We start from the raw sequence: 21,791 nt of genomic DNA on the forward strand, positions 1-21,791 counted from the left end.
ACATGTAATATTCTGAATTTATTTCAGAAACACATCTTCCTAAACAAATAGGATACACCTTCATCTGATAGATCGTTTATCATTTTCCCACTATTGATTATCTCTTTATTTGGAAATCCACTGTGATCAGTTCCCATTTCATGTCATTCTCAAACAGGCAACAGCACATTTCCAATTACCATCAGCATAATAAATTTGATGTTGTTTGTTATGCTGCTTAGTCTGTCAGTACTTGAGAAACAAGGAGTGCTTTCAGGTAGTTCCCATAATCTGCTAAGGGAGCATACACTGTGCACCAGCACATGATGACTGACAGCGTGAGAATGAAATAAGTCAGAATTGGCTAATACTGCATTTTGCTGTTCATAAATTTTGGATCAATAAAATGGCATTTCTCTCCCGAATTTCAGTTTTGTTTATGCCCTCCTCATTGATATGAGGGTAATCCCAAAAGTAAGGTCTCCTATTTTTTTATAAGTACATAGACCTGTTTATTTTTACAATGGTTTACATCCGTTTACAGCTTGAACATTTAGCTATTTTTCGACATAATCACCATTTCTGTCGATGCATTTTTGTAGATGTTGTGGCAGTTTTTGTATGCCCACGTCATACCAGCTCACTGCCATGCTGTTCGGAAAGTTATGAACCTCTTCTTTCACCTCGTCGTCGGAGCTGAATCGCTTTCCGGCCAAATGTTCTTTTATCTTAGGGAACAGGTGATAGTCACTGGGTGCCAAGTCAGGACTATAGGGTGGGTGGGTGACTATTTTCCACTGAAACTGTTGCAGGACAGCAACTGTTTGCCAAGCGATGTATGGGCAAGCGTTGTCATGGAGAATGTGTACGCTCTTGCTCAACATTCCTCCTCTCCAGTTCTGAAGAGCCCATATGAGTTTTTTGTGTCTCACAGTACCTGTCAGCATTAATTGTGGTCCCAGCGATTGAGCCCCGATGACGAGGTGAAAGAAGAGGTTCATAACTTTCTAAACAGCATGGTGGTGAGCTGGTATGACATGGGCATACAAAAACTGCCACAGCGTCTACAAAAATGCATCAACAGAAATGGTGATTATGTCGAAAAGTAGCTAAATGTTCAAACTGTAAACTGGTGTAAATCACTGTAGAAATAAACAGGTCTATGTACTTATAAAAAATAGGAGACCTTACTTTTGGGATTACCCTCGTACTTATAAACAATGAAATATTGTAAAGATATTTTTGATAAAGGATCTTCAGCTGCACAATTCCTTAACTGGCCAGAATGGCTCTTTATTTCGTTTTTCTGTAATATATAATGTCTTCATTATAGAATATCTGAAAGTTTCTCACAGGATAAATTATTTTGTTATCTGTAACTGTTTAAGTAAATTTCCGAGGTACATGGAACAAGAAAGTACAAAGACAGAACTCTTTTTGAGTACAGAAATATTTATCATCTGGTAATTGCACTTATTGATGTTTAAGCTTAACAAAATAGTACCATGCAACCTGAGTGTAACTTCCTTGCCACAGAAAGGAAGTAATTACATATCACAGAACAGTCTGGTCAAGAGTAACCTTTATACTTCACTGTTCAACTCTTCAAATACTATCAGTTAATGTTCTATAGCAGACAGTTGTCAAACTACAATCTGTGCCTGAATGTTAATGATGATGTGAGGAAGTCCCACACACAATGAAAAGGTGGTTAAAGTAGTGGAGGGACTGGAAGACTCACTAGATCAATGTGGTTAGAACTGAAATAACAAGAAAGCCACATTTCTTCTCTTTCACCAACAGTAACCTTTCAAAGCAAGCATTGTGACTGAAAAATCTTGCCGAATGTGAAAGACATTCTGTAACTCTCCCTTTACCGGCAAAACATCGTAAAGCTTTTTGACACACATTTCAGAATTTCTGTGTATAAAACAAATGTTATGAGGTAAGGTGTTGCACATCAGTACGAGAACTGTTCACTGTGTTTACAGAAGTAGCTGTCCACTGTACTCAAAAACAATCAGATATAGAAAATTGATGAAAATGGTGTTTAACAATGTAAGACAACTTCCTGCAGATTTGACATAGTGTGTTGAATGAGACTGTGACTAAAGAATTATGTTACCAAAAGTTCTTTGCTCATTGGGTACAAGCTCTTAGGTGGCAGAATTATATGCAGAGGGAATTTGTAAATTTCTGAAGTGATGTGAAATGCATAAATCAGAATGGTTATCACATAGAGAAGTAATACAAAGGTTGAGTTTAAAAAATCTATTTACCTTGCTTTTACAATCCCAGTGCTTACAACCAAATGGAGCGTACTTCCTGGATAGCCCTACTACGTTAGCGAAAAGCTAACGTTATCCACACCTTGGTATAGTTTGGCCATGTAAATTGTGTAATCTGAAAGAGCTGTCAAATGTTGTGGAACTACTGAGGTGCAGTATGCCCATAGCCCTTTGTCACTATTTTGGATTAATTTTTTGGAGAGGAGAATAATACAGATTCCAGAAAATAAAAACCAAGTGTTATCTATATCATATTTCCAAATAAGTTACTTTTCCAATACATAAGAGCGCTGCCCTCATGCCAAATCAAATGCTGCTGATTATTTTTTTTCATATTGCTATAATATTCACTTCATTGTGCCTTATGAGTAAAATTTGTTTAGGCAGTTGCAATTGTAATGATGAATTAGCAGTATTTTAAAATTTCTAATATTGTGTATTGTGCTCTCTCTTCTTTGGACAGGACCCAAAGGAAGTTGTTAGGTATGTGAAGCTGTGGCTGCGTTTTCAAGAACTTGCTATTGTCCTGGGAGAGAACTTGAAGGGTATAGAAGCTAGATGGTGTGATGGGAAAGGTCCATTAGCTCATTACTTTGCACCAGCAGAAGTGAAAAAGTTGATACGAGCACTCTTCCAAAATACTGACAGGAGATCTGCTGTACTTGCACATATAAAGTGATATTCTTTCAGACGCAGAGGAGTTGCAAGAAGTATATGGTGCAAAATTTGAAATTTAAAGGACTTTGTAGACTGAAATTTTACTGTAGATACAGAGGACAATTAATTAAAATATATATTTTTATAATTTTCATTGTGACTGCTTTAATTTGAATTAGGCATGTGAGAACTGAACTAACCAGTCATAGATGGCTAAAGCCTGGGAGGGAAGGTAAGTAACCATATCTCACCATGTGACAGTCCCACATCCTGAAACTGAGTTCATAAGAACATAAAATTAAGAAGCTGGCTCTAGTCTTATTTACACATACTGAACAATGCCACCTGTGATATCAATTACTATGCCTTATTTCTCACTGGAAGAGATACTACCAACAAATTTAAATTTCAGAGAATGACTAGCAAATGAGTTACAGCGCTCCCTGTAGCAACCAAGATTAACTCGGCATCCCTATTGACAGTGATCAGAACTTTGAGAGAAGCCAGTCTATTATTTGTCTATGTGGAAAGTGAACTGCTTTATTTGTTGAATCATTTAATTTTTCTTTGCAATTTGTTTAGCAAAATATACATCAAGGCTGCCTAAAGAATGTTTAGCATTCAGTTGTAAGAATTGAAATAACAGAAGCTAATGTAGAGGTGGGCAGCAAATGTGAAACTGAAGAAACTCTTTAAAACTACAATGAGCTACATCTGCTCAAATCACTTTGAAAAGAAATACATGTACAACAGAAATAAATCAGGTGTCTTTTAACTTTCCACAACACTTACAGAAAAAGTTGAAATGCACAACCAGGGCTCAGAAAGTGAACTTTCAAAAATTTAGTCAGTAATACTCTCCAAGTCATTTGTAGCATACAATAAAGCTGTAAATTAATAATCATACTCCTTTTATATACAACAAAAGCACCATTTCCATTAGCTAACCATGATGCATTATGAAGTTTACCATAATCTTCTTCATGGTCGTATCTGCTCATTTTGCATGGATTTACTTTGTGAGCAGCAAGAAGTTATCATGGCCGGACAAAAAAAGTCAAGAGTCATCTTGCAGTTGTGTCTACATCAACCACGAGTTATTTGATGATAATCAAAGTCAATTTCAATTTCATGGGGGGCACATAGCAGATGACGCCCTGACTATAGATAAAATGGAGGATGGGTATTCAGTTTGCTTCAGTGATGGCAGATGTGAGGCCATTGTGTGAAAATTAAACTCTTTGCAGAACCAAGGGGAAATTAGTTTTTGGAACAGACATGTCATGGAAAATAAATGTCACACAAAAACAATTTGCTTCATCCGTTCATAAATCATGTCCTTTTGTATCCATCATAAAATACTGTTACAGGTTTGTGATCTTATTGCTGGTGATTTATTATTATTATTACCAGGCATAGAAGATAATGCGTGTCCAAGAAGCTAGAGAAATTATCACTACTTTCTCACAAATGGATCAGTTACACAGCGCACACGTGTCGACTGCCATGAGGCTGCTGGTGGTGCAGTATAGCTGCCTGCTGTGACTACGTGGCAGTCAACACATTAATGATAGCTTTGACTTCTGACTTAATGTGGTCATTGGTCTGGTCACACAGAGGTTTGGCTTCTAATTGTAGTAAATAATAATTAGTAGATGTGGAAGGAAACATTCCACGTGGGAAAAATTATATATAAAAACAAAGATGAGGTGACTTACCGAACAAAAGCGCTGGCAGGTCGATAGACACACAAACAAACTGTTGCCTCATCAGGAAAGAGGGAAGGAGAGGGGAAGACGAAAGGAAGTGGGTTTTAAGGGAGAGGGTAAGGAGTCATTCCAATCCCGGGAGCGGAAAGACTTACCTTAGGGGGAAAAAAGGACAGTTATACACTCGCACATATCCATCCACTTAGTAGATGTGGAGTAACATTCCACATACTTACGGCAAAACATTTATATATTTCCGATGTGACAACAGAAGGGCATGTAGATCAGTGACTGCTTGCACCTCATTGGGAGCCAAACATTTACTTTTAGTGAATAAGACCAAAATAGAGCAAAATTATGTTCGGTACAATTACCATCCCCAGTAGTTGCTGCAAACTAGCGTATAATTAAATTCACTTTGAAAGATACATTAATCATGCAATGTGTTAGAAAACCCTTGTACTTCAACTTACATCAAATAGTGTAAAATGCATCCTGTTGTGCAGTTCAATGAGAAAACAAAGCTTCACACTTGGCTGTCACTAAAAATGCCCACCTTTTGTTTGAAATATTCAAAGCCATCTCTAAAAATTAGGAAATCTTTGTTTTAGACCTAATAAACTCTTTGTTCATTTCCATGAAATGTGTTAACCATCTGGAAAAGTCACAGTAATATACTTTGTCCCATTCATTTTGGATTCCCCTGTATTATTAATGGAAAGATTTGATATCTACACTTTAATGCTTTTCCATTTTCTCTTAGTGGTTAACATTAACTGCTAAGTGATGGATACTTTTCATCACCAGACTTTTTGCCATCTGACCAACATGGTGCCAGCTTCTGCTGTGGCTGCCAGCAGTCAACATTTCTGCATTTTCCTCCACATATGAATATAAATGTACCACAGGTTTTTGCTAGCAAATCTGCTAATATGGCAAAGGGGATATAAAAAGTCTTCCTAGACAAGTAATGTGGCCAAATGTACAAGAAAAAACCCTTTTTTGGTTAACTCATGGAGAGCAACTAGGTGACAAACTGTACAACTCTAGTTCCTGAAGACGTAATTCCATCAAGAAGCCAAACTGGACAGCATTGTGCAACCTGCATACTTTTGTCCATACAAAAAATTTGTGAAATGTATCGCAGTTAAAGTACAGTACCTTCAGACAAAGATAAACGTAAGGCATAGAGACCACTTTTTAAACATTCAATTGCTTGTGAATTTCCAGTTAGTGGCACAATTTTTTTCCTTCAATGTGGCTGCACCAAAGACTTCCCTAGTGTATTTTGAACCCCCTTTGAGTACTGCTCAGAACTATTAATGGAATAATGTTTCAATGAGAATTGTGACCAACGAGCTTGCCTCAAATGTGCATAATGCAAGAACTGTATGCATTTACCATACTGTTATTAACAACTTTCATTTTTTTACCTCCGACAGTCTAATCAAGTAAGTAAACTATATTATGGAGTATTTCATGTCATACTGACTGTCAGTCCATTGGTGTAAAATCTTTCTTACAGTATTCTCATCAAAAATTATATCCTGTTCTGGTAGTTCATAGCAGCTACAATGTTGTGAATGTACATTTTGTCACTAACTGCACTATGTACAAATACAATTTGCACAACACTAGGACTGAAGCCCCAGCATTTGACATTTTGGCAGTATGCTGGCTTTCCCATCAAATGTATAATGCATACTGCAGTTACTAGCAATATTCAAATTGTTAAGACATTTTGATCCAAGGCTTGAAACTTTTGGTAACACTCTAGCATAAAATCTTTTGGAAAAGGTGTGCTTACCTGAAGCATTTACCATTGCATTTTTAATAAACAATTTTTCACCAAGTGTTGGGAGTCGTCATGCTGATGAAACCAAGAGTTTGTGAGAATATGCTGTTTAGAGAAAGCAATAAATATAAAATTCAGATACTATCAACGAGAATACCTTGACCTGATGTCTGAAGGGGCTCTATACCAGTTGAAATTAAAGAGTTTTTGTTTCTGCCGTATTATCATCCTTTATTTATTCACTTAAAAACACTGCAAACTGACCATGAGTTCTCAGAAAAAATTAATTTTGTGGATTGCCCACCTCAGAGGGCAACTATTTGAGAGACAAATTCAAAAGCTTTCAAAGCAGTTCAAGTATCACTGAATTGGAGTGTGTAGGTCATGCACAAAAGCAAATGGGTGTGAGGCAGTAATGACATAAGTGCATACAAGTGGGGGAAATTCGAAGATGTCCATGGCTTGTGCCCTCCAGGAAATAATTTTCAGTGCAAATACATCAAAGTGTAGCAAAATGTTGAGAAATTTATTCATGACCAAGTGTACCAATTTTGCCATAGTGGAGGTATTTAAAGAAACTTTCAAAGGTATGTAATACTACAGAAATATCTTCATAGCTGCATCTAGAACACTTGAGTCAAACAGTGTAATCTGGAACACACACACACACCCCAATTCAATATGATGCAGTGGTAACATTCGAGTTCGATCAAGGATATATTGCAAGGTATGAAGTCCTGAAACGACCATGTTAACTAGGCAGAAACTTAGGCCACCAGATAGCTGTTGCAGACCTTTAAACACGAGCAAGACAGCAAACACAAGCTGGAGAAAGTGAATTGCAGGAGATGGAGCTGTGACATACCAACAGATGAAATGGCCGTTTTCTGTAAGGTGTACTTTCTCTCAGCACCCATTTATTGCCAGGTACACTCATTGGAGTACTGTGTATTTCAACATTTTTTAACACGCATTGGAGTATTGTGTAGTTCAACAAAGTTTGAACACACAAAAACTTACAAGCAATATTTTTTCACAAATTTTTATTCCCAATAATTTCTGATAAAAGGTACCTCCCATACAAATAAATTTTACATTAAGACAGGGATTACAACCTACCTGAGGCTCCTTACTATGCAGAAGACATCACAAGAACCCAAATATGGTCAGTTTATGAAATTTGAATTAGACAGCATCAACATGCAATTTTCATGTGCAGAGCTTTTTAAGAAGTATATGTCCATTTTTCTCAATGCCCCTGCCCCCCCCCCCTCTCCACAAAAGAAGCAGAGGCAAGAGTACTATTCATAATATTACACGTTTCAAGATCTTGATTTGGATACTGTCTTTTCACTGAATCACATGGAAGGATGAAATTTCACTTCCATGTAATCCATTACATTATACAGGAAATAAGGGAATCAAGTGATGACATTTAATTTTAAAGAAGATCCACTTTATTTGACAATGAAATGTACAACACTAAAATACATTACTTCTGTACAATGCTAATTCTGTAAATAAGGTTTGGAAACTATGTACGTAACACCAATTTAGAAGTGCATAGCTAACTTAACATACTGCATTACTCTGTGAATCACTAAATTTTGGTTTAATGTTTCTTCCATTCTGAATTTCATCACAATTCTATCAAGCACCATACTTTAAATGCTTCCTGCACCTCTTTATCACTGTTGGGCTGACACTGCTCATATCCAATACAGTACCATTACACATTGTTGAAACAGTTATCTGCTATTTATGACTCCCTTCTTGTAGAACATGGACTGCCACACAGTGATGGCTGATTCACTATCAGGCTGGAGTATGGTGCGGCTGCTGGTGGGGGCCATGTGTAATGCTCTGCTGTGGTCACCAGTGGTCTCATGGTAATGTTAGCTGCCTAATATTGTCTGAATGTTTACTTTTTATGATTTCTACAAAAATAATCAAGCTGTAATTACTGTCTTACAAGTAATGTATTTGTCATACACACACAAACCTGAAGAGATATTTAACCTATTGGCAACTATTCTTTTGAAACCATTCTTTAGTGTGTTCAATTTGCTGTAAAGTTTTGACAATTTAAACTGCTAATCTCAAATGCAGACTGATTATTTGGTTTCACTTTTGTAAACTTGCAGCACTGTTTATGAACATCTTAACAAATGTACCTCAAGTGGAGAAGTTTACCAAACATGTAGTCCTTGCCAAAAATTGTAGGATACAAAGTCAAATCTTTTCAGATCACTTCTGTCCCTTTGCACACGAGTTAAATTGTTTCTACAGTATATTCTGAGCGATTTAAGATTCAGGTTAACTCCAGCACACTAAATTTAAAATTAAAAACTTGAAGGTTAAGTAATTTTGAAACTATTTAAAATGAATAAAACAAATCCTGTGTCAAATTACGTTTGCAGTAAGCAGTCAGATACACCTATCTTCACCCATATACCTGAGGATTTCTAAATACTCTTGACACTGCAGTGCTGAACAACTAAGATCACACTCAGCCTTCATGTCAAATGCAAATAAAATCAGCACATCATGCAGCACTTAATTATGTTAAGATTTACAAGAAACTCTAGCAACTTACGCTTTTCTCAAATACTGTCTCCAACCAAGGAAAGCCACAAGAATATTCACAATCAAAGAGCAAAAGAGATCACACTATAGAATCAAAAGCTGACACTTTAATCTGTAATTAACCAAGTTTTGCAGTGTTAAATGAGTGACCAAATCATGCATTACTCTGACTCACCCACGGTATCCAAAGTCAACAGAAAATGGGGTTTGTCAAACCAGAAAATCTGAGGTGGCACACCAAATTCTTTGCTTAAAATCCATTAAGTGCAAATAGTAATATATTATTCACCTCTATTACACATGCTATATCACTAGTGTTTTGTAATATGTCTTGAGGTGGACTTAAGATTTCAAGTAACCACAGGGCTACTTCGAAGACCTTTCTCTCCAATACACCCCATAAAGAAAGGAAGAAATATGAATGTAATACCAAGGTGATGGTAATGACAAATGCACCAGTTATGCGCCTATGTGATTCAGTTTGAGATGACATTTGCTGTGTTTCAACTCTAACATTTCTACAAACAATACCAATATAAAGCAGCATTAACACATGAAGAGTTTAATGAAACAAGCTTCACTTATTTCATCAATCTTCAGGCACAGAACATTTGTTTGGATTAATCCTGCAAGTGACTGGATACTGAACATTAGTCTATACACTGCACAACAAAACTAAAAGCCTAAATACCTGCAAATTTTCCTTGGTTAAATATTGTAGTTTTTGCAGTACTATAATTCCAATGATTACATCCAGTTCTTGCTAACACTATCTAGTTCTGGTAGTGCTGCTGTTCTGGTTCTCCAGAGTCAAGGAGTTCCACATTAACAAAATGGCAATACACAACAGATGCAGGTTCCTTCATGTATTCATGAAATATGAACAAATCTCTAGCATGTAAAACACTTACTGAATAGTACAAGTTCTAATGACCAACATAGCTTGACAAACTGCAGATGCAAACTAAAATTCAATATCAGACTTCAAAAACTCATCTTTTGAATAGGCCAATGCGAATTTTCTTCGTAACTCATGACAAATTCTGAAGCAGAATTTAACTTCTAGTGGGGCTGCTATCAAACTGGGTTTGAATGAAAGACTGTCAGGTTTTCACATGCAACAAATTGCATAAGACATTAAATTTACCATTGTGTAAACCAACTACAGAAGTATAATCACATAAAAAGTATCATAAGTCAAAGCACACTGAATTTCCAATAAAACATATTTAAGAAGTACTATGAAGCATCAATTTTCTCACCCTTATTTCTACCACTCCTTAAAGTCACCTTTTTAAATTTTCTACCCACTAACAGCCAATACTCATTGCTACCCCCCCCCCCCCCCCCCACAGAATACCGTTGTGTAAGTGAAACAGTTAAGCTCTGAAATGAATTTTCTAAAATTCTGATGTTATGGCATGGCAAAAACTGAAGTAGATAAAGACACAGCCTTTTTAATTCAAATTTACAATTTCTTCCCTCTCCTAGAAAAAAAGGTGATGACACTTGTAAAATGTTATATTACCCATTGCACATGTCAAATTTCACACTAAATCAGTGCATAATTCCCTATAAGCAATTAAGACTTCATTAAACACTGCTGGTTACTTGAGGTAATGTAACCATTTTCTCAATCTCACCAATGCTTTAGCATCATTAAATACCACCCTGGATGTTTAGAATGTGGGTACTATTTATAAAATCTTGTTTTACTTTATATTGAAGATACCACTTCTGGCAAAGATCAAACAGAAGCTGACAAAATGATTTAAAATGTTAGCCAACTGTACCTTAGAAACAGTATCTGGATAAAAATTGAAGAAATTGTTTACATGATTGCTCTGCAAAACACTGGGCCCAGAGATGTCATAACCCAGCAATTAAATCTGCTTTACAATAAGAACACAAACAGCAACACTTCGTATCACAATTTGTAATACTGTTGTGTAAACCAGTGCTAAACTTAAAGACTTCGATATATGTGCATGTCCCAAATGTAAGGGAAAGGATCTACTACTAAAAGCACAGTTAAAGGGAAAGAATCCACTTTTTAAAGCAAAATTAATCTGAATTTTTAATGGACGATACACATTCTAACTGAAAAGCTTTTAAGCCACAATTCTGACAATACACTGTAACTGCTACTGTGTTAGGTATGGAAATCAGTATGTTACAAATTTAATGATTTGTTTATTACCACAAGGACACTACACCTTTATAAATCGATTTCTATACTCACCAACTGAAGCATAATATCTTCTGAAGACAAAAGTTTGATAGCTTAGAAAAAACTGTTTCACCACTAACGTCAGTACTAGCACACATGGGACTACTACTCCCAATCAACTTTAATGTGAAGCAGACACCAATTATTATAATTATTTGCAAGGCTGCATCCATCCACATTCATCTAACATACAATCATTTAATTGTAAAACACAGCATTGTGCTTTCTAGTAGGCATGTTTGTCCTGGTGTATTTCACTGCAATCGGTCAAGGACCATGCACCAACTGCATGGTTGTTAATTATACTGAATGTAATGTGTGACTTTTTGATCTATTACAGCTTAATCTAGATGAAACAGGTAGATTTTACTGCAAATATAACTTCTATATCTAATACTCACCAGACATGTTACAGGGTGTCAAATTGATATGGCATGTAACGATGTAGGTATCTGCATATAAATGAGTTTTCTAAAGACTTAATGAACTACATACCTAATGTCCGACTGCAAAGATTAGTATCAACTCCACACTGTAATGAAATACACAAAGGATTCATGACCAATGGTCCAGGCTCTTAAATCAAAATTGAACTTTCTCACATTGAAGGACTTTATTCAACACTAAACACGAAAACTATGTTTTAGTAATACCATTAATCTTAACACTGAAGTTACTTGGTGAAAGAATGAAATATAAAAAAGTTATGATAATGTGTGAAAAATGGGAAGCTGCATGACATAGCAACTGTTATTTAAGCTTGTCCATACACTCAAAACTTAACACAGAATGAGTAAACCTATAATGTTCATTCCTTAATTCTTGTTTCAGTAATCAACACTTCACAAATAAAACATTTTGGGCAGTTCTTCCACACATTGGGGCTATTCAGACGAACTCGGAGATCATTTTTTGGATGCGGTTACAATCTCGAAGCTCTTAACGTGACGAAATTATCGACCACAAAAGTGGTGTCGTTGGATAGTGCCCCGTTCTCTCGACGATCAAAAATGTGGTCGTGAAGGAAAGGGACTGTAAACATGGCAAGATACAAAACACTTCCTTGATCACTCAGCATCATAGTTTTAGAAAGCTAAGGCATAAACAATTTAGTTCCAAATTCTGCTTGAAGTATACTAACTTATCTCCATGCATATGAGCCATGCGTGTTAAAATGGTTTAAACTATCCTGTCCAGATTAGTAACATGCATAATAAGGAAACAAGAATCACTTTTTTAGGATTAGAATGGAACAGTAACTACTGGATGACTACATAAAGGAACTACAACAATATTTTTTCTACTGAATTGAGATAAATACTGTAATTTAGGACTCCCATCAGATGGAAACGATACCACATGTTTCAGAACACGTAGGAATGGCAGCAAAATGTTTCGCTACCAACATATGAAAAAAAATTCGTTGTACCTTAAGTCCTTCCATTTTCATCGCAGACCGCTTTAGTATCCGTCGCCTGATCGATTACCACCGTAGCCAAATGAACCATCAGCACTCCCATAGTCCCTGGAGCTGAAATATTCGCAGTAACATTCGTAGGAGGGCAGTCATCTACTAGCACTCAAAATATATCGAAGCACAGTTCAATTCCAACAGCGAAGCACATAATTCTTACAAACGAAGTTATTTCATGATAGCAAACAGATTAACCTTCATTGATGATAGGTCTGTATATCACAGTAGTAAAGTGTGAATTTCACATAAACAGCAGATTTAACTTTGATCACTTTCACAAACTACACCAACAATGATGGTTTGCTGACATTTAATGTTAATATGATACATGTGACAAGTTTGCCTGGGTTTCAAGCACTTCTTAAAGAAAGAAGTACAGTGATATGCCATGAGACTGTCCTTGCCTTGTCCCTCAAACCCAACAATTATATTTTACTAATCGAAGATTTTTTAAATTCACATGGACCTGCAGTTACCAGCTTTTTCTGCACTATTGGTCCATGCTTGCTCCATACTTGAAAGAAATAATGTCGAAGGAGCTTCAGCTTAAGAACTGACATCAGCACCAACTAGGACCCGCAAACTGTCTCATGACAATACTAAATTTCATGTACGAAGACCGGTTTGTTGGTTGGATAAATACCTGCCACGCCCCACTGGGGAGCGACTGCGATACCTCGATGAGCCAGTATCACCACCGTAGTAATTATTTGAAACCCTGTAGCCAGATCCACGAGCTCCATCACGTTCGTAGTCTCTGCTTCCTCCATAGCTGCCACGGCTGGAACTGTAGTCGTCATCTCCGTAGCGTCCTCTTGAAGATCCCCTACCACGGCTTCCGCGGAAACTACCTCTGTCATATGAGCCCCTAGAGCCTCCCCTCCCAAAAAATCCTCTACCACCACCCCCTGACCCACGGAATCCACCTCTACCTCCACGGCCCCTTCCCCGTGAAATCTCTACTCTCAATTTTGAGCCATTTAATGCAAAGCCATTCAAGTCATTGCAGGCAGATTCTGCATCACCTTCATTTGCAAACTCAATAAAAGCAAAACCTGGTGGATTGAATGCTACCCAGACATTGTTCAATTTCCCATATTTCTCAAATTCTGTTTCTAAATCTTCCTTTTTAATTGATTCATTTAAACCTCCCACATACACTCTCGTTCCCCTCTGCTGATATCCTTCTGAACTCATATCTCGGTCTGAAAGCAGAACATTAGCAATCAAGGTAATTTGCATGAACACCATATACTGCAATCCACCAATTCATTGGAATAAACATTACACTAAGCATCTACAGATTGATAGCTATATATCTATATGACAGTATATGTATCAAATTTTAGATTAAACTGCAAATTATGTCAAAATCTGCAAATAAAATTGGCAAGCATTGCACTGATAATTTATCAATCATGCACTGCAACCTGCATATGACAACTTGACATTACTTTTAAACTGCACAGTCATACATGAAAAAACTGCTCAATCATACATGAAGTACACTATGAGAAAATCCTGCACCAGCAGAACCAGTGAAATGCACATCACATCATAGTTTTGATAAGAAAAGCTATGGAAGGTTGGGGTTAAGCCACACCAAAGTAATTAAAACCTCAAAGATTGACTGTCACAGCCAAAACAAGCGAACTGTTCCCAGAAGCCATGCTTATTGGTTCATACAGTGATTTTACTTTTAATCTGACTGCACTTTTGAAACCTGCACAACCTGTGATCTAAGTTAGTCGGCATCTGGAGAAGAAAATTCTGACCATACACCAATAATGAGAAACTGTTAAGTCACCAGTTGGCATGTTTTAAAGTGTATGGTGTTTAACAACATACGCCGTCTTATCATTAACGGTCCAGCCTCCTTTATAGTGTGGCCAATTTTCCTTTAACACCATTAAGAGCAAAGTGAGTCATTTGGAAATGTGCCAAGCATGGGCAAATTTCCTGATAAAATGAACATAGTGCCTTAAGGAACCATAGGCTGTCTCAAAAATGCCTCAGTTAACTGTAATGGTATCAGTTTGAATTATCAAGCCATCAGGGTAAGGTTGCTAGAAAGTAGCTTAAACACGACCAGAGTTAACTTCTTAAGTGCCTCTGGACCTGTTCATTGGAGTTACTATGTACTGTATTAATACCATTTGATTACTGTAGTGGAAACTGGCAATACCATTTGTGATACCTAAGATTTAAAACTAACTTCTTTTTGTCTAAAAATCACCTTCAATTAAAGATTGTTAAGCACAGGCACTACAGATGGAGTGAAATTCCTTGGAAACCAACATGTAAGGTTACTTCTCTCAGCTCAACCAAAAGCCTACAGGAGCATAGCATAAACTAGTTGACAAATCTCTGGCCACAAGAATGAGTGGGTTTTGTCCTGTGTTTAGCACTACTGGCAATAGGGTAGGCTAGCAGCTGTTAGCGAGCAGTCAGTTATGATTGCACAGGTCTGTCAGAAGAATGATCAATAAAGTGCATCGAGAGGACAGCAGTTCAAATCCACATCCGGTCATCCTAATATAGGTTTCCCATGATTTCCCTAAATCACTTCAGGCAACATGCTGGGATGATTCCTTTGAAAGGGCATGGTCAATTTCCTTCCCCAATCCGATGGGACCATTGACCTCACTGTTTGGTCTCCTCACCCAAATCAACCAACAAAAGTGGGTCCATGAAACAGTACACAGTGACTTAGTGTCCAGTGGAAGTTGGAAGTGGAGAAATCACAGTAACACACAATTACCAATGAAGCCTGAGGTAAGAAACATTCCACTTAGGGACAAAACAGAAGGAAGAATCTATGAGACAACCAAAAAGAGTGTAATAGCACAGACACATATTATGCACAAAAATGGCAGTATGTGCACTGCTGCCCAATTTGTCCCAAACTGTACATGAATGCTTCAGGATCTAACAAAATTAATTATGTTTTTACAATTTGCAATATAAATTATATCTAAAATCATAGTTTACACAAATTTTATATGTTCTTTCATCAAAGAAAAATGTTTTCCACAAAGTAAAGAATTTGTTATAGGTTCAATTAAGATACAGCTGCAACCATTGGAACCATGCAAATGAATTCCAACACAGGCATTCTGCCAGTGCCAATGGATAGTTGCAACTATTTTCAACTGATCAGAGGAAATTATTCTGGCTGGCCTCAAAGACATTCTCTAGATAGATATCAGCGCACACACACACACACGCACAGCCTTGTCTGTTCAATCTGTTAGCACTCTCATTGACCACTGCCAACCTTTTGAAGGAACAGTACATCCCAACCTTGTAAAAATTTGAAACACCATAGTGTAATTTCATTCCCTTGATGGATTTTTCTGCAGAAATCAGTTCCACATATAAACCCTAGCGCACCAAACCTCATCCTCTGGTAACCACTTTCAAAATGAAATTTTCCCTCTCCATGCATGGATCTAACAACAAAAGCTAGTAAGTTAGGGTCTCACTATATACATTGCTATAAATGACATGCACACATTAACATGACTCACTTTAGAGACGACACATAGGTAGAAATAAGCGTGCTACACTGTACACACATCAGTGAAATTAAGCTGCATACCAGATTCTTAACCACTGGGCACATTGCAGCCACTCCCCACTAATTTACCCTTTAGTGACCAAATTATTTTCGGAAGTTGTGGACTTTTAATGAACACTATGTTAGGCTAAGAAACCGTTCATAAAATCATAGTTTAAATCTTGAAAGTGAGAGTTTAGCCTATGAGTATAAAAAAATTAGAGGGAACTATTGTTCCCATCAAACTCTGGAGTAACTTCACTTGCTAATTTTAAAAAAATGTATTTCCTTTATTTTTTAGTACAAAAACATGTTAAACATTACATTTATATTTGTATTAGTTCATACTGTCCTTTGAGTTCACTAAGGTGATGTACTATGGAACTTAGAGAAGCATGGTGCTACACACAAAGGTACACGACAGTTGCTATACATTATTTTTGTTCTCTTTTCTTTGTTCTTGGTGCTACATTGGAGGCATCTTCTGTTTGTTTTACTTTTTGTGGGGAAATGAGTTTCAACATTCTCCAGACAAACTTCATCTGGTACTCCACAGACAACTCTTTTTGGTGTTCGAAAATATACAGGCCTTCCACTTCTCTTACGACTTGAGAAGCCAGAGATAAGCTGCCTTGCCAAGTGCAATCTAAATGTTATCTGGTCTGCTTCTGTCTTCTGTAGTTTCCACATAAGGTAGGAATTGACAACTGCCAAATCCACAAGTAAGAAAAACAGTTTGTGCCACCACTTCCATGAACGACTGCCTACAGCATACCGTTCACGCAGCTGATCAAATCTATCCACTCCTCCCATTATTTTATTATACTCTGCCACAGCCAATGGTCAGAATACTTCACTTCTGCTACCACTAACTTACCTTGTAATATTTATGTAATTTTCAGTCAAATCCAGCTAATATACACGAATACTATCTTCCTCATAAATATAAAAGTAGATAAATACAACAAAAGTCACTTCACACACAAAAGGAAAGCAGACTATCCAAAAAACGCTATAGCGGTCAAAACAGTGGCTCATTTTCACCCGGGAACTGCGCTTCTGCATCGATTGACTCACAAGGTAGAAATACAACAGCCTTCGCCTAACTGTTGCCAATCTACACATAGTTAGCACACTAACAGAGATGGTAGAACAAGTTAGAAGTGGGAACACGGATTACCACTGAACTTACAGTGAAAACAAATAAGTGGGAACTATAGTTCCCACTGGTCACTAAAGGGTTAAACCAACAATTTTTCTTCAAATTAGATAACTTCCAGCATTTGTAATGTTTGGGAATTTACTTCATTGTAGTTTATTAAGATTGATACTATCTGCAATGTATTGTCAATCAACAGCAATGTTACCATTATTAATGAGACATGCTTATCAAATTCATCATATGCATCAAATCAAAATATGTAAAAGAAAACAGGGTACTGTTTCAAGTGGTGTCAGAAACAATTAAGAGTTTCAGTTGCCATTTTGTATCACTGCTTCTCCAAAAAGTGCTAATAAGTCGAAAGCTTGCAACTGCCATTCACTCATTAATTAAATAGTGAAACACTGCACCACTTACATTTACTTTCATGCTTAGATCAACATGTTTCAACAATTTCTCATTGTCATGAGCGAATATATTAGTATTGTGTGTTGCACTGCCTGTCTTGCACAAGTTATCTTTCTGAGGTTGTAAGGCACTGTGCACCTCCATTATACAGAGAACACACAAACCACTCACTGTTCACGCAATTTCACATGGTGGGTGTTTTTCTGCATAGCATAGGGGACACAGTACAGTACCTTACAACCTCAAAAAGACCACAGTACTTACAGCGCAAGACAGAGACACAACCTTAGTCAAGATTTGCAACTTACAAAGAATTAATTCTGAACACAGTGCTTTTTATGAAAAAATATGTATGTACCGGGTGCATGAAAACGTCAATGACAACAACTAACACAGCACGTGACCAAACAACAAACACAAAATGTACATTCCAGTAAACCCAAAGTGTTCTGACAGTCTAAACTATCACAAAGCTGTGCATACACAGTAGACAGTGTCTGAAAATGGTTTCACTCAAAGAAACCCTATACCTACAAGAGATGTCCAACTCATGAATCAAACAATCTGCTGCTACAGCAGAATCCATATTGACCAGTACCTGAAGTCTAATTTGTCACTATAATAAGAGGGTGCCTTTTCTATGTAGTCTCGTAGATTAAGTACTTGGTCCAGTGATGTTCCAGTGCCTTGATCCAACATCTAAAATGAGTTTCCCCAGGCCAGCAAAATAGCTGTCAACTCCGGTTATCATTTCTTCATTTGAAGTGAACCTTCATCCACCAAGGAAAATTTTGTTTTGGGAAGAGGTGGAAGTCTGACAGAGCCGATCAGGTGAATAAGGCAGGTGTGACATTTCATTTCATACTTTTGTTTGGGTAATTTTGCCATGCCATTTTCATGCATTTTTAATAGAGCGTCAAGTCATGTCCCCCATCTTGCAGATAATTTTTTCAATTTCTGATTTTTCAGTTAAAATGCAATACACACTCTCACACGAGATCTGGCAAGCATGACAATTTCACGCACTTGCAATCAGCGATCCCCCACAACCACTTTGTGCACTTTAGTGATGGATTTCAGAAGTAGGATCATCTAAGCTCTCTTGACCAAATTTAAATTCATTCGTCCACTTGGCAAGAATTTAATATGAAGGAAATCTGCACGAGCGTTCTTTGCTTTCATACCTTTCCTTACAAAGTATGTAATCACTGCTCGAATCTATTTTTCCACCTTCACAAATCACTATGCGGTAACAAAAACAGAGCCACACCACTGCCACAGCTCTCTTCCAAGAGCACTGACATGGCACGTGTCTACAAGCAACAGTCCAATGAATTTCACATGAACTGCTGCTGCACTAGGCTGACCTCTCATGGTGATTCCTTACTCAAATGATGCCACCTTTAATACACAGTGAAAAAGTAAAGCTAGAAATTACGTTTTCCACTTACGACATTCTAATAATATTACTTAAAATATTATGTATATGCCATTAATCGTGCTACCAACTAATTATGGACGATCATACCTTAAACTAGGTACCATTAATCGTGCGACCAACTAATTATGGATGATCATACCTTAAACTAGGTACCATTCCTTTTAACATATACAAATTTTTTACAAACATACTATAGCCAATATTTATATATGCCAATAGAATTTGGGAACTCTTTAGTTGTCTAAATCAGCAGATGCCAGGAATAACAGGTTACCAATACTACCTTGAAAATACAGCCCAGGTCTATATAATGGCACAATAGCAGGTAGACATATTTCAAATTACTGGTAACAAATTACAAAATTTTGTGCCAAGGGCATTTTCTCAAATGTGGTTTATTCCCTCAAGTTCTACATAATGGGCAAATACCAAGACCAAGATATAGCTACAGTCAAATTTCAAATCATTAAATAGTAACAAACATGGTATTGCACATTATGCCTTAGGGATCAGAAGAAAATCTTACTTGATCCGTGTCAGTGATAAGATAGTTGCCAGCACGCTTTCAGCAATTACATACACTGGGGAAAGACTGACTTCACAGCTCACAAGCCAAGCACAATGCAAACCACAACCTAGAGTAGTGTGATAATACCTACCCCCCTACCACATACACGAACTGTTAAAATAGTGAATAAAGTATCACATTCATTTCACGTATATACCCCAAACACTTTGCAAACAACTTGCTACACACTATTCTATAATGCAGTATTTTGGGTTTACTACACTGAACTAAATATTACACAACATACCTACTTCTCATGTTAAGCTGCAGATATATCTTGTAACAGTCATTTCACAAACTCACAAATTCAAATAGAATCTAGACCATGAGAAATGGAATGTTACAGACAAGATGTGTGTGACAAAAAATGGCTAACGGGATGGCGGCTCCTTGAAATTACAGACAAAGACCTTGCTTTTCATTTATGGCTTATCCTTACGACAAGCAACTTGCAGACTAGTTAACACCCACGATTTTTAAACACTAATAGTACAGTAGAACGTTAGCGAAGCAATTTGAACCACTTTCCAACATATTAATAATCCCCACTTTCGTTTCAACTAATACGAAATTAAATCTCTAATAAGGAAAAATTTGCGTTAAAGTACCAAGTGAAACGAATGCCGGAACCCTATCTGGGAACTTTGCACGAACCAAGTATGCCAGAATCAATTTATCAAAATTGGAAACGATGCTGGATATTTGTAGCATACTTCAACCAAAAATGCGGGAATCGTAATCTAGAAAGTGTAACATTTATCGAGTTCAACTACAATGAAATCAACAATTAGTAATCTTCGAACGAGCTCCAAATAAAAGGTACAGCATTCTTTAAATAACATGATATTGTATATAAACGTAGCTAGGTAAACAATTATTTACCATTGTCGAATTATTAACAGGAAATTAAAATTTTTGGCAACAAAACACTAAATCTACGTTCCGATGATGCTGTTCCTATACACGGAAATGGCGCTAATGCAAGTCTTCATACGACAGCGCAGCGGCGGGAAACTTTTCTTCGGGACAAAAAAAAAACGCAAAATGAACACATACTTGGCAATAAAAAGCACATATTCGACGGAGAACTACCAACATCTTCTAGTTGAGCGTACAAAACTCAAAAATAGGAAGACTTCCTTGAAATGAAACAAGACATGCCGCCAATTTAAACTTAGAAAAACAACCATGAATAAATACTCTTTCGGATGATCACGAAAAACTCAAGCTTGCAGTTAAATACCGTTTCTGAACAGTCCACAAGTTACAATAGATAGAATAGTCCGGCTATTTAACGAAGCCAAAATGGCGGCCTATTTCAAACTCTGTGAGCATTTCCAACCGGTGCAATAATAAAAATATAATACTTACAAAATACACTACATACGACGAACACAAAATATTGATACCTTTAAGAAGCGCCCCAAAAAGTATTTATACTCTTTACACCAATCCACGTGCAACCACTTCAGCAAAATTCAATAGAATGAATTCAGACCAAATTCCCCCCGCTAACCAAACGGAAATCGATAATGCAGGAGAGAGCAAAGAACTTCAGTGTCAAAGATACACACATTTAACATCTAGGGCACACATTAAAGATGACCACACAACATGACAAAAATCGAGTCTTCAACATGTTTAAGATGACTCAATTTCGTCTTAAGACAGAAATATCCAGTGGAGATAGAGAAGGAAAAAAGATAGAAAAATATTTTGCCATCTGGCACAATAACTAGAAAAGTTAGAAACTGTGTAAAGGCAGTCATGCCAGGACAAAACATTCCAAAATGCATTTCAAATGGCGGCAACCGATCATCAAGGGACCGTCAGGTCACGTCACATCATCTTATGTCATGGCACATCACTGGGGTGGGAGTCACCAGAACAACATCTGTGAATGCACAATAGAGCACAGCATTATTCTGTGGCGAC

At 37.0% G+C, this 21,791-nt stretch overlaps 2 protein-coding genes across 5 annotated transcripts in view; one reads left to right on the plus strand and one right to left on the minus strand.

Moving 5' to 3' along the window:
- LOC124802950 (centromere/kinetochore protein zw10 homolog) overlaps positions 1-3,072 on the plus strand; it is a 209,946-nt gene extending 206,874 nt beyond the window's left edge. The window contains exon 10 of the mRNA XM_047264039.1: positions 2,731-3,072. Within this exon, the coding sequence (XP_047119995.1) occupies positions 2,731-2,946 (216 nt within the window). The 3' untranslated portion in view covers positions 2,947-3,072. The remainder of the gene's footprint in view (positions 1-2,730) is intronic.
- An 8,766-nt stretch (positions 3,073-11,838) lies between these two features.
- Positions 11,839-21,401, minus strand: LOC124802421 (RNA-binding protein Rsf1). 4 transcript variants are annotated; one of them, XM_047263186.1, is made up of 4 exons: positions 21,266-21,401; positions 13,362-13,923; positions 12,674-12,775; positions 11,839-12,276 (listed from the first exon to the last, which is right to left on the minus strand). In XM_047263186.1, the coding sequence occupies exons 2-3, from the start codon at positions 13,913-13,915 to the stop codon at positions 12,706-12,708; spliced, it is 624 nt and encodes a 207-aa protein (XP_047119142.1). In that variant the 5' UTR covers positions 13,916-13,923; positions 21,266-21,401; the 3' UTR covers positions 11,839-12,276; positions 12,674-12,705. The 4 variants fall into 4 exon arrangements, with proteins under 4 accessions (XP_047119142.1, XP_047119143.1, XP_047119144.1 ...); XM_047263187.1 differs by lacking the exon at positions 21,266-21,401 and adding an exon at positions 20,739-20,874; XM_047263188.1 differs by lacking the exon at positions 21,266-21,401 and adding an exon at positions 20,104-20,274.
- Between the last annotated feature and the right edge of the window lie 390 nt (positions 21,402-21,791).

The sequence above is a fragment of the Schistocerca piceifrons genome, chromosome 6 (assembly GCF_021461385.2).
Source record: "Schistocerca piceifrons isolate TAMUIC-IGC-003096 chromosome 6, iqSchPice1.1, whole genome shotgun sequence".
Taxonomy (NCBI): Eukaryota; Metazoa; Arthropoda; class Insecta; order Orthoptera; family Acrididae; genus Schistocerca; species Schistocerca piceifrons.